The sequence below is a fragment of the Lissotriton vulgaris genome, chromosome 7 (genome assembly GCF_964263255.1).
Source record: "Lissotriton vulgaris chromosome 7, aLisVul1.2, whole genome shotgun sequence".
Classification (NCBI taxonomy): domain Eukaryota; kingdom Metazoa; phylum Chordata; class Amphibia; order Caudata; family Salamandridae; genus Lissotriton; species Lissotriton vulgaris.
In genome coordinates this window covers 218949141-218962550 of record NC_141695.1, presented here as the reverse complement: position 1 = coordinate 218962550, position 13410 = coordinate 218949141, and the positions used below count along the sequence as shown (strand labels likewise).

At 44.7% G+C, this 13410-nt stretch overlaps 1 protein-coding gene across 1 annotated transcript; it reads right to left on the bottom strand.

The window, feature by feature from the left end:
* Positions 1–1311: 1311 nt before the first annotated feature.
* UPK1A (uroplakin 1A) lies at positions 1312–13140 on the bottom strand. The gene is made up of 7 exons (XM_086928606.1): positions 13065–13140; positions 12534–12734; positions 12066–12140; positions 8460–8564; positions 3498–3677; positions 3221–3304; positions 1312–1767 (listed from the first exon to the last, which is right to left on the bottom strand). Exons 1-7 carry the CDS (start codon positions 13125–13127, stop codon positions 1723–1725), a joined length of 753 nt encoding a protein of 250 aa, XP_086784732.1. The 5' UTR covers positions 13128–13140; the 3' UTR covers positions 1312–1722.
* Positions 13141–13410: the final 270 nt, after the last annotated feature.

The window sequence follows — 13410 nt, the reverse complement described above, 5'->3', positions numbered from 1 at the left end:
CAAACGGTGCGATTCGGTAAAAATCGGCCATTGGCGATTCCAAAATACCTTTAGTATGCATCAATCATTTTTGGAAAAAAAAAAAAGCTATTTTTAGCGATTTCCAAAAAAGGAAATTTCAGGGGTGCAGGGGGGTCCTTTGGACCCCCCCACCCCCCATGGCATTAACATTTTGCGAATTCCAATTTGCGAATTCGCAATTCCCATTGATTCCTATGGGCCTTTTGGCCTATAGGAATCAATGGGAATTGCGAAATCGCAAATTGGAATTCGCATAATATTTGCGATTCAGTAAAAATTGCGATTTTTACCTAATCGCAAATTTTGTGCAATTTCAATCATGTATCCCGTTTTGCAATTCCTTAGTTGCGATTCCCTAAAAATCGCAAATAAGGAATCCCAAAAACGGACTTTGATGCATGTGGCCGCTAGTCCCTTTGGTGTTATAGGACGCTTCCTACACACTGATTTACACAAGTACGACTGCCTGTGTTTGATGTAAAATGCTGACACTTACTGTAGTCTGTAAGAGGCGCTATATAGTGAGGAGCTAGAGGTGAGAGGCACAGTTGGAGGGTGATTGAGGGAATCATTGAAGAGCCCTAATAGTTGTATCCTGGTGCACAGTAAGGTCATTATTCAATGCTTTAAAAAACGAATACAATTCAAGTGTGTTTTATAATGCATCACGTTTTTCCCAAAAATTTCTTGGGGATGTGGAGGGGAAGAGCCTCCCAAAGCCCCCCGTGTAGTGGTTAGGCTCATTGCACTCATTCACTATGCACTGTATTTTGGGAGGGGGTGCTGCTTTTACAGATATGTCAGAGTTGCTCACAGCCCTGGAGGACAACTTCGATAAAATACCACCAGAACTTGCTAACACCATCCTTACTGGCATGCAAGCTTTAAGTCGATCATGTGTAGATCAGAGGTGGACAAGGGATAGCCAGCAATACTGCTAAATTGTTTTGATGCATTTACAAAGAGGGAAATAACTCCTGGAATACAGGTGCAGAAAACCCAAATAAGAGTAGCAGTCTAGATTGGGATTATTTAGAACGTTTAACCAGTTTGCTACAGAAATATGGAGATGCTAGTATTACTCCCCTGCAGGAGGAAAAGCATGGTGGTCACCCATTAGGAGACTGTATCCAAACCTAGGGTTGTGGGCCTTAGACCTAGAAGCCTAGTCAGTAAACAAGGCCTATTCTGTGGTACATCAAGTCAGATGCTGCAATAGTGAATGACCAACCAAACACCTGAACGAACCCCTAATCTTTATCCACAAATTTAACTTGGAAAGTTTTAAAGAAAAAAAAAAGTTTATTTAGTGAAACATGAATATACAAAGTTTAGATACAAACAAAATGTGTACATATTCCGCTGCCACACGAGCACCTACCTAAGGAGGTACTCCTTCCCAGCGTCATAGAGCTGCTTAGCCCTCGGCCTGAGACCTCCATGCAAGTCCAAGGCAGCAAATTAAAATGAACCAGCCACTTCCAGAGGCAGCCATTAAAATAGAAGGATAAATGTACAGGTTTGGCTGGGGCGGCAGTGGTGGCAAGTAGTCCTAGTCCAGTTGGGCAGTTCGTTGGCCAAAAAGTTGAAAGCAGAGCTTTAAAGAGGTCACTGTCACGCCCAAAACGCCAGAACCAGGTCACGAAATCATTTCACCGTTCGAATGATGAGATTTGTGGAAGAGTTCATCCAGTGGCCTTCTCAGAGTTTGGTGTAGTAATACATCTCGGCAAGCATCACCAGGAGCTGAAGAGAGAAGAATCAGAGGTTTAGAGCTTCATGAAGATTAATCGGCATGGCCAATGCAATTAGTGTGGTACAGTGATCGCACGCTAATCATTGTATACAAGTTACAATTACAAACAAGGCAGTTTAGGTGAGTGGAAGGTATGAGCAGGCTTCGTGTTGGATAGGATCTTTACAAGTCACCTTAATGTAAGTCAACACTGGAGCCAGTGGCCCCCCTCCAGGCAGCGTAGGAAAGTGCTTTCTGGTCTTTAACTACCAAAAATACAACATGCCTTCCAAGATTTTGCGACCATAGCTCTGGCCAGGGAATTGACAGACCTAGCTGGATAGCTCGCCCGGTCAGTCAGGTACTCTAGTCATAACAAAGTGTACTCCATTTGCCTCTACTCGCATAGAACAAGCTCGCATTGTCATGGGCCACACTCTTCAGAGTCTTACACTAGTCATCAAATCAGATTTCCTTGGCTACCTGGAGTCATCTCCATTCCTATATTGCCTCAAAACAAAAGGGACATGAGGATGTGGGAGATAATCAGTTTAACAGGTCACGACAAAGAACTAGGTGTGTGAAGGAGAGTTGGAAAAGGCACATTGCTTTTGAAAAAGAAAAAAAGAAAAACCCATGGGCTGGCAGCTTGTCCCAAAAGGTTGCTCTGCCCCTCGTTGCAGAATTAAAGGCTTAATGCAGACAGAGTTGGTCTTATTTACTGGTAATCATTTTAAGGCTTCCATTTTTTATTTCAACTCTAATAAAAATAAAGAAGGCAGGTCTGGACAATCACCGATAAGGCAGAGTGGAGCAAATGTAATTAAAGATCATTCCAGAGATCGAAACATTTGTAGATCAGTGCCTTGTGTGCTGGTAAGTGGATATGCAGAATCTATAACTGCTCAGAGGTTACACAAAGTTTAACCACAAGAATAACGCCAACTATTAAGTTATAGAAGCAGTGCCCTACGATACGCACATTCCACTCCAAAATTAGTTTGAAGTACTGGTCTCCTCACCAGAAAGCATTCAGCCAAACCTGGTCAGCATTAAAGTTGAGCAAAGATTGACCTCCGTAGCATGTAATGTCGTGGAATGGCATGAGCAAGTGGCAAGATGTAGGCAAGAGCGGACCTACTTGGCAGTGGTCATGACAGATCAGTTATCCAACAAGAGTAAAGAACAGGGTACCAGACAGGAAGCCATGTCTTCCATCTATGCCAATGCGGACGCCATAAGCCAATCAGATCCAGCATCTGCAATAGATTTCCTTCACACACCTATCCAGAAATGTTTCCTATTCTAGACCTTCAACTCTTATCCTTATGACTCCACCATTCAGCTCTTACATTCCCATGGGCAGACTACATGCACGGATACACAACTGATCGCCTTAAGATATAAAGTAGGCTTCCAAGTATCAAATGGGACCATCTGAGACAGGGAAAAAGTGATCCTTACCGTCCACATGAGGATTGCGAAGCCGAACCAAGAGATGCCCCAAGTGTAGCTATTTATAGCATGAACAATGTAGTCTGAGCAGCCCTGAGGTGGAAGAAAGAAACAGGTCATTAGAAGCCATCCACTGCACCCAAACATGCTTTTTTTCTGAACTGCTACTCATTCAATCCATTTACTCTAACACCTCAGACTCCTGCACAACAGACCATCTGCATCACTCAAACCCCCGCCTCTTCTGCATCAATGCAGTATCTTCATCCAGACCGGTATGCATTACCATGGAGTTGATGTAGTCCATATAGCCAACACGACAGCCCTCGGTGTTGATTATTGCAAAGTTGCCATCTCTCTTGCAGCACATGTAGGGCCAGGGAGCAAAAGACTCATTGAATAAACTACGGAACGAGGAAGTGTAGGAGATCCAGTCTACTGGGCCATTGAACCCACAGCACTCTTTCTGTAAAGAAACAAAAACAAGATGTTTAAGGACCACCATGTTTGAAGAAAGCATAACAAAACAAATTGAATTTTCTGCACTTTAAATGTATCCCACTAAAAAGGCTTTAATTCTATGTATGGCAGTGCCTACTGGCCATTAGAAGCAAGAGGCCTGGAGTTTGAATATGCACCGTTTGAAACGGGAGAAAATTAAACTGTAGAATTAACTTAACCATAAAGGTAACTTCATTTTTAACTTTCTCCACTGTAAAAGCATTCAGAATCATCCATTTGTTCTAATGCTTCAATAGAGTGAAGGATTTAGGAGATGGACCTCAGCGTTTGCTCCTTCACCTCTGTGCCTGGCCCATAAGTCTGACCGAACACTGCTCATGGTCAGGCCCTGCCATCAGCAGCCAGATAATGTAAGCTAAACACAGCCTCACATTACCTTTGAAAAGGTGACCTTCTGCTTATTTAAAAACAAGCATTTGCAATATGTCTCGCATTATTAAAGTTAGAGCTATTGGCATTGTAAATGGCAATGCCTTTTATTTATGTTTTTGCTTTTAAAACATAAAAGGCCTTGTCATTTACAATGCTAATAGCTTAAACTTTTGCAAAAGTGAGACCTATTGCATTGCAACAGAATATAACATTAGGTGTAGTAAAGAGCACAGAAGATTTCAAGGGGTAGAGGGAAGTGAGTGGGACGGACAGGCGAGAACACGACTGGAGGGAGGGGAAGGTTTGCAGTCACAAATTAAACTACAAAGAGATACTAAGTGAGCAGGAATAATGACACGAGAAATATCAAAATAACTGAATAGCTCAGGGAGATACAGGAGAAAGGGGAATTTCTAGCGTGAGAAAGAAAGAAAGGGAAAGAGAAGGGGAAAAAACATGGGTAGAATAAGACACAAAGGAGAGGAAAAGTAGGGAGTGAGAAAGAGGAAGAACTAGACAGGAGGAAAATTGAGAATGAGGGGTATTTACAGCCAGAAAGAAAGGGTATAGAGATTGAGAAAGGAAGACCGAGGTGGAAACAAAGAAAGGAAATATGGTGTTATAGATGTATAGACAGAAATACAAAGAGCTAGAGAATAGGACAAATAGTTGCACTTGGTGATATGGGAGGTGAAATGAGGGACTAGAGAAAGGAGTGACAGAATAGAAATGAATTATATATGTTCCTGTTAGGGAAGGCAAGAGGACAGAAGATTTATGAGAAGAATTTAAAAGTTTAATTAAGAGTGATTTAATGTAGCTTTTTCAGATTCAAATCATGTCTCTACCCACAATACAAAAGCATTCAAGTACCATTCTGTATGCAATCAAAGACATTGCTTGCAGATAAGCTCCTTGAGTGACAACCGAAAGAGGAAGCCTTGTCCAATTCTGATGCGTCCAACCGTGGGTGCCTGCTACAACTTTCCAGGGAGTTTGCCAGTCACCCAAGGATGGGTGGCAGCTACACAGGATCCGAAGGTGAGCAAGAAAATCAGCGGATCAAGGCAAGGCAGGAACTTCAGGGACATGAAAGTGAAGAGAGGAGGCACTTCGGTGACCGGAGGATTATCAGTAGTTTCTGTTGCCTAATGTGAGCAGGGGCTTCAGGGACGTATGTCCAATGCTGAAGCCTCAGAGAAACTAAGTGGTCAAGAGCCTCAAGGAAACAAACGAGAGTAGGTACCTCACACACTTGAGGGTGACCAGAGGAACTGAGCAGAGGTCTGGGGACAAGCAGGACCATTAGGGACATGAGTGGCAAATAGTGTCAGGGAAACGAAAATTAACTGCAGCCTCGGGTATCTAAAGCAAGCAATACTCTTGAACTCCTGCTCACCCTACTATTCTGTGTGGGAACTAGGAAGGAATACAAGCCTCAGGCCCTTAGGGTGAGAAATAAGCTGGTGATTATACCTCAGGGTAAATATAGGAAGAAGAGCATTTCAGGTGAACATGGTTCTCAGTAACCCGAGAGTGAACAAGAGCTACAGTAGGGAAGGATTATTAGGGAAGTCATGTGTGAGCTGAATTCCACAGGTATCCGAGAGTGAGAAGGAGCCCTCTTGTCCTCCGTGTGAGCAGGAGCATTCATTTCCCAGTTGGTGTGTCGGGAGCTTCAGCACAAACTAGTGATTAGCAAATGTCTCAAGCCCTTAGAATAAGCAGGTATCCTTGAGCTTAAGGTTGAACAGAAGCCTCCAAACAGGAAAGGTGCGCATGGTTCTCTGACTCACGGCCCGATTACATACCGGACTTTGAGGGATCTGAGGGGGAGCCCAGACTAAGGGGCCCAAGGCGGAGCAGCAATGTATCTACCAGAGACAAAGTGAGCAGAACTGTGGGCGAGTTGCAGTGGAATAATGGAGTGACTACTGACCCTGAAGCCTAGAAAGCTTAATTTATCAGATTTCACAAAATCACTCCCCTAATACTAACCAAGCAACGTTTCATGAATGATAATTAGCGACAAATGTAGACCATTGTTTTCTTTGTGTCCCCTTGCCTAATTTTAGGCAATCCGACCTTGTTCACACCAATATGCAGCCCAGGGTACCTTCCACGTTTGCTATTCACATTGTGAAATATCAGTACCGTCACAGAAACTTTAGCTTGCCTCCGTGGAGTAGCTAGTAGTGTCGCGGTATTCGCTATTCACACTGCACTGCAAATCTCAAGGCTAATCATGTTCGGTCTTTCACACTTTTCTGCACAGTGTGATTCAAGACTGCTCACTATGTGCCTGCATATAATAACATCAGATGCTCTGCCACTCAAGCTCTCCCACTGACACCCCAAAACTCTGCACCTCATACCTTCGTTCGGACAGTGTCCTACTGAGACACTGACCTGTATGTATCATTGACATTACTGCCTTCATATCATAAATGATAGTGAACTCGAAACTATGACTCACAGCAAGCAGTGACCCAACAGACCCTGTGAGTTACTCTGTATTGCATTGCAAGCCAAACACCGTTCTGCCACTTCATGCTCCTGGCCAGCATTATCGCCTCACGGCACCATAGTGTCTTTGAGCTCCAGCAGGTTGTGCACTGTCCTGTTTACTCAGCCAGGAGGCCTCTCAAACTACAGCCCGCACCAAAGACTCGCTGCTCCAGAGGCCAGAGAGACCGCGCGTGGACTGACGGGACACAAACAGGGAGTCGGCGCATGCGCCTGGATGGGAGCTGCATTGAAAAAGTCTGCGCACAAGAAGCTTGAAGCGGAGACACTGGTCCAGTGAACAAGGATTGCCGGTGGGGGCGAAACCAGGAAGTCAGGCATCCTTGCCCGTGACATGGGCGGGGCCTGTGACGCGGCCGGAAGAGGCCGGTGTTGTGCGTTGATGCGGGGCTCCCATCATGGAGGGAGAGCCCCGAGGTAGCGTGAAGATCCAGAGAAGTGCCCCGCGTGTGGAGAAAAGGAGCTCAGCGAGGCGATTCGACAAAAGAGCACGGTGAGTGGAGGGGGATATGTGTGTCTGTGTGCGCGTGTGAGCCCCGTGAGTGGTGGGGGGAGGGGGGTGCATGTGTGCGCACGTGAGCCCCGTGAGTGGTGGGGGGGCGGGGGGGTGTGTGTGCATGCCTGGGGGGAGTGTGCGCGCGAGGGAATGTGTGTGCGCATGCGTGACTGTGATTGAGAGAGAATGCGAGGCAGAGGATGTGCACGGCGACGTGCGCGCTCGAGGAGGAATCTGAGACAGCGAGGCACGTGAACGATCGCTGTCTCACATTCCCCCAGACACGCCAGCAAAAGATCTTCGCAGACAAAGCATGCTTTTTAGGTCTGCTCGACCTAATAAACACAAGGCTTTAGCTACCCTAAAGGTGTCTGGGAGCCACCGCTAGCTTGGGTAGTTCATGAGCCACTGGTTGGAGACACAAATAGGTTAGGAGGGGTCAAACCAGGCAGTACAAAGTACAGTAAATACATTGAATTGGCAAAGTGTATTGACTGATGTAGCAGCATACTCCACCCAAGCCCTTACCCCACTGGGACATGCCAAAGCAGCAAGTAAAGCTTTGGGGCAACTGACAAGTGCAAGATCTTAACACTAGCTTATTCTAACCCGAGGCAAGCTCCTAGATCGCAAAGTTTGTACAAGACGTGCAGAGGTTGTTTTGGGGCCTTCCATGATCTACCATTATAGAGTAATGTTACATCTAAGAAGTAGAGAAACCACAGAATAGGACAAAGATACGGTGTGCTCAATAACAGAAAGGAGGAGTGGTGTGGCTCACTGGTTAGAGGCGGCAGAAGCAGAGGACTGGCCGGGACCAGGGTTCAATTCCCGACGCGGCAGGGTCGTGCACCAGGGTCAGCAGACTAGATAATTCTCGCCTCGGTGCCTACTCTAACCAGGGATCACACTCGGCAACTCTGGGCATTAGCTTACCTCATCTCCACAATGGCCCCCCACATACACCGGGGATGCCTGGTTTCACCTTGGAGATACCCAGTAGGGACCATCTCACAGGGATAGCCAGGACGGGTTCCCCAGCGGTCTACAGCGCGGAGATACCCCATGTGGGGTGATTAATGCGCTTTACAAGACATTACAATACAACATGCCACAAACACCACAATTTCCATAGGTAGGAATGAGATTCAAGGAAGGGAGAAACAAGCAAATAAGTGGGAAACAGTTAGGGAGAAGCCCCTATTTTGATGGGCATTTTTTTTTAAATGAAGGAGCAGCCGCATGCAAGGCAGTGCGTAAAATGCTTTTTTTCTTAAAGCTAGACCCAAACAGATCTCTTTAATGGCACCATCCCAGTCCTCGTCCACTTACTTCCATCATGATTCCGTTCCAAAGTCTGGTCAGCTGTCGGCCCTGTGTAGTGTCACTCGAGTAAAAGCGCAACATTTGCTTCAAGATCACGTTGGAGTTGATCATCTATTGGAGAAAGAAGCAGAAAGTGTGTCATGAACATAGAAACATTGAAGCTATTAGCACAACTTTGTAGAGTAGGGCAGAACAGTTGACAGTGCAGATGCATCTCAGCTGGTTAAACCTTTCGGCTTCTTTGGCACCAACTTATTCATGGAGCCCAGGGACGCCCCACTGGATTATTGGAATCGAGGGACCCTCATTGATTCATTACAAAGTTACGGCTTTCCTCTGTTCAGGGTTAGGAGAAATCTGGCCAGTGTCTAGGAGTGTCCACGCATTTTGATTTTGCATCTTGTAATTCCTCTTACCATCGTCTGTATATTGAGGGGCAAAGTCATAATCAATTATCGTTGTATGGGTGACCAAAATAGTCAGATTCTTGGGCTTTGCTGCCTAGAAAGGGCAATGTATGCAAGTTTGAGAGGCAGCGGGAAGGCTGTTTGAGTGAGATTTGAGTGTGACTTTGGTAAAGACTAGTTTGGCAATGGAAGCCGAGCACCCTGGCCTAAGCGTGGGAACACAGGTTTCCTTCTTCGCCTGTCCCTGGCGCCCTCAATTGCAACCGGTGTCGCTACTCGCCAACACGATTCCACATCCAATTAAAAAACCTTTATGTGGAAACGTAGCAACCCAGGAGCTCTTTATATACTTTATTAAAAAAAAAAAACCACCATCAACTAACAGCACATTGCGGCCTTTTGTCGTGGTCAGAGTCTTTGCTGTCACCCACTGTTTTAAATAATTCGTAACAATTTACTTCCGGCATAAGGCATTCCACAACAATGAATGACGGACTTTCATTTAAATTGTAGCTCCTTAAAGTGCAACTAGCGTGGCAATCAAACAAAGATGTTTTCCTTCATACACTACACGGTATTTCAAAATAGTTGATATTCCAGCAATCAATTATAGACAAATGGTTTATTTTGTGAAAACATATTAGTTCTTCTCCACCCATTGTTCGGTTTGCAGCTCCTTACATATGATTGAATATGGGTATCCGCAATTTCAACCTTTCAAACGATAATCTTATTTTCATATTTTTCTTAATTAAATACACATGAATCAATAGTTTCTACATTCAATGCATGACCTTACGTAATTTCATTACACCCTGAATGGGCTTAAGTAAAGTATCCAAGTACCATAGTAACCATCTCATTGCAATATAAAAAAAATGTAAGTGGCTTTGTGCTAATCAAAAAATATATATCTTAATTAAATCCTGAATGGAATTTCAGGATGTATACCCTTGCAGATGTAAACATGTATTTTACTCTGTTATCCCCTACAAGCCAAATAGTGACTTAATATAAATCACAAACTTGCTTCTTACAATGGTCTTTTTTTACACTTTAAATTGATTCCGTAAGCCTCATGTCACCTAGAGTAACGACTATTTATGCTTTAACAATTTGTTATAATCCCATCAGATATTTCCTCCAAATCCTCATTTGCAGAGATTTAGGAAACCCTATTGGAAAATTATGAATGTGCTAGGTGCAAATTACCTATTGTTTTCCTACTCACCATATTCCCAACAATTTAAAGTTAAGTGCCCCATACTACATCGTTTCACTTTTATACTTAACACAGTGGGGCCTATTAATCTATAGATTGATCATATTTCTTTCTTACTATGCAGCAGGAAAAAATTCCCTTCTACCAGGAATCCTATGACTGGTGGTACTTGATTTAGGTTTATAACCTGTGTCCATATAACTCTTCGTCACCGTTTAGACCAAAAGGTGCCCTTGCTGCAATTCTATATTTAGATTCTTACTTCCTGAGGTCTCGGTCCTCTCCTTTCCATTACCGGGACTTGATCAATGCAGAAAAGGCGCACCAGACTATCACTCCGATTTAAAGCAGAGTCTATTCTACTTGATAACTTTCACCTCTATTGCTTATCGCCAGAGTATTTTAGTGTCCTCTTTTTAGCCTGTTGTACCAGGCTTCTCACATACCGATGGTCACAGGGGCATACTATAAAATATACCACAAAAGTTCCTCCCTGGAACAAAATTCTCTTTATATTTTCTGCATGAAAGGAAAAAAATCTGTCATCTTCAGTTTCTCTACAGTTCTCAATAAAAGGGCTGCGAACCAGAAGATCTTTTGATGAAGTGCTGTTTTTTTATAAGTCTCATTCAGTTGGCAGTAGAGTGGAACCCAATCTAGAATCAGATTGCAGAAAGACCCACATTTCTGTATTAGGTGGTAGTTTTATTTTTGCAAAACCAGCTGAATAGTTAATAATCAATTTAGTTATAGATGCACCATTTTGCTTTCTCACCTTCTGTTTTAGCAGGTCCTGCCTTTGGTACACCTTGACAATACCACCCTTATTTAGAGTACCTTCTTTTCAAATTTCCATATTGCCCCCATGCTAGCAGGTTGGTAACTTCCCAATATTGTGCAGTTACGTTTCAGGTAAAGTAATTCTCTTTAGGGAATACTATTCACACGACTACATAGATGCGAAGACTTGGATGCTGGCTGGTTGCATTGTTGTGTAATGCTAGTTGCATTGTTGTGGAATGCTTTTGACGGAAGTAAAGTGCTAAACACTCTAAACCCACTATGGTCCGGAGCATACAGCTTCACCACAGGAGACCAGGCAACAGTCGTACCAGATTGTTCCCATGCAAGCCATCCATCTTTGACCCTTGCGGCCCATCGCCCTCGTGACTATATTTACACTTTCACCTTAACCCCGATAAGAACACGCGCGGCTCGCAGCCCTGATGAGTCACAGGTACTATCCTGTTGACGAAACACGTATCGGCTGGTGTTTGTAAAAACAAAAAAAGAGAAGACTTTTATATAAAGTTTAACAAATTGTTTTCACTATACAACCGGTGCCCTTTGTTTTTTGTCTCAGAAAACTAGCTTACTTACAGTTCATTTCCATCTTACATGTGCCTAGTCCTTGCTATATGTTTCATATGGTGTTCTGGCATCCTATGCCTGACCGCCTTTGAAAGGTCAAGGTTTTCCTCTTTACTGGAAGCACCGTCCAACATATCTCCATTCTGTCCATCACCAGATACCAGTACTGCATTGTATGAGCGCCCTACACTGTACAAATCCAAGCCTTCCGCTGAATCACGCAATTTATTATTCACCAGTGTAACTAAGCCATAGGTATTGATTGGTCCTCTGCCTATACATTTGCAATCAAATCAAGTAAAGGGCATTAATGGAAGTTCGCCCACTCTTTATCAAGAACGTTTTAACCAAAGATCAACCAATTTGGTCTATAGGGCCTCCCCCATTACTCAATTCCACGGGCCAATGGATGTGCGCCTAGTAGCAGAGTCACCTTTAGGATACCATGAAGCACTCCATGCTTCATGGAAAGGAGAAAGGACAAGAGTTTGAAAAGTCATCTGTATGTACCACCCTCATCCCCAATACCCATGATGCTCCAGTCATGCACTACAGACACTGCGCTAAAATGGCTGTTTGTATTGCCCACAATGGTAGGGGCCATGCACTTACGTAGTCTCGGTGTGTGAAGGATGTGATGCAGGAGGCAGTCTCGAAGATGTAGACGATCAGCATCAGGACCAAATACTGTGGACAAAGGAGGTAGGTAAGAAGGAGGCAACAGCACATGGTTAAGTGAGTAAAGGTCAGACAAGACAAAAAAAAGCGGGGGACTAAATTGTCAATCAGAATGGAACATGGAGTAGTTTGGGAGCTCTTGGAACATTTAAACTAGACATCCCTGCAGGAAGACAATCAACTGAACAGCCTAGAATTTATTGGAATGTAAAAAAGTATCCACATCTAAGAATGCCAGATACAAGTGTCATAAGGTAGCCCCCAACACCCGATCAGAGGCCTTTAGGAGTGTACGCACAAGATCAGATGAACCTGGAGTCAAAACAAACAGGAAAAAGGGCAAGCATGGTACTCCCCAGACACGTTGATGGGTGCAAGGACAACCCATCCCTGCATACTTACAGCCATGATCATGGAACGATTGCCGCGCAATGTTGCAATGACGCCATAGATGCCCAGCATGAAGAACGAGAAGCCGCAGAATATAGCAATCCATCCACCAGCAAAGACGTCATCCTTCCCAGTCACGCCCAATATTGGGTACACCTTGTATGGGTCAGACGTGGCCCAGATGGTTTCGGCAAACAGTGCCAACCCACTCATCTGTAAATAGAAGAGAAGTACAAGGGATTAAGAGTTACCATCAAGTCCTGCTGAATACAAAACTCACAAGGGCCTGAAGACCCGCGCGAAGAGAAACAGGGCACTTGACGATAGCCGAACTGTAGGCTTGCACGCTGTGCTTTTACTGGACAATAGCAAATCACCTAGAAATATTAAGTAAATTCACAGCCAGCCCTCCCCAAAAAGTGAGGGAAAGAAAAGGGCAAACGTCGGATCAGGGGGCAAGGGGTGGACTCCAGACCGGGCAACCAGACAATGCTGGTGAGCCCCATCCCGTGCCCATTCACCCCCTCCCGGCACAGTCCTTACCAGGATGACGACATTGCCCAAGACGAGGAAAGCGACTAGACAAGGCGACCCCTTTATTGCCATCTCTGCGGAGCGCTCCTAGGGAAAGAAAAGAAACTTGAGTGAGTGAGGGGCTGGCGTGAAAAGCAGGATTATACCACCCCACAAGTCCCTGCCGCCCACCATAAACACCATACCCGCCCCTGGAGATACAGGCGACCCCGCCCCTCACACATATCCCCTGGATATTGACAGGCGCCCGCCACCCCTATCACCTGGAGATGGTGAACACAAGCCCCGTGTTATCTTTCAATGCTAGAAGTGGGCCCGGACACTGGGACAAGCACTGCTCGTCTGCTCCCGAGGT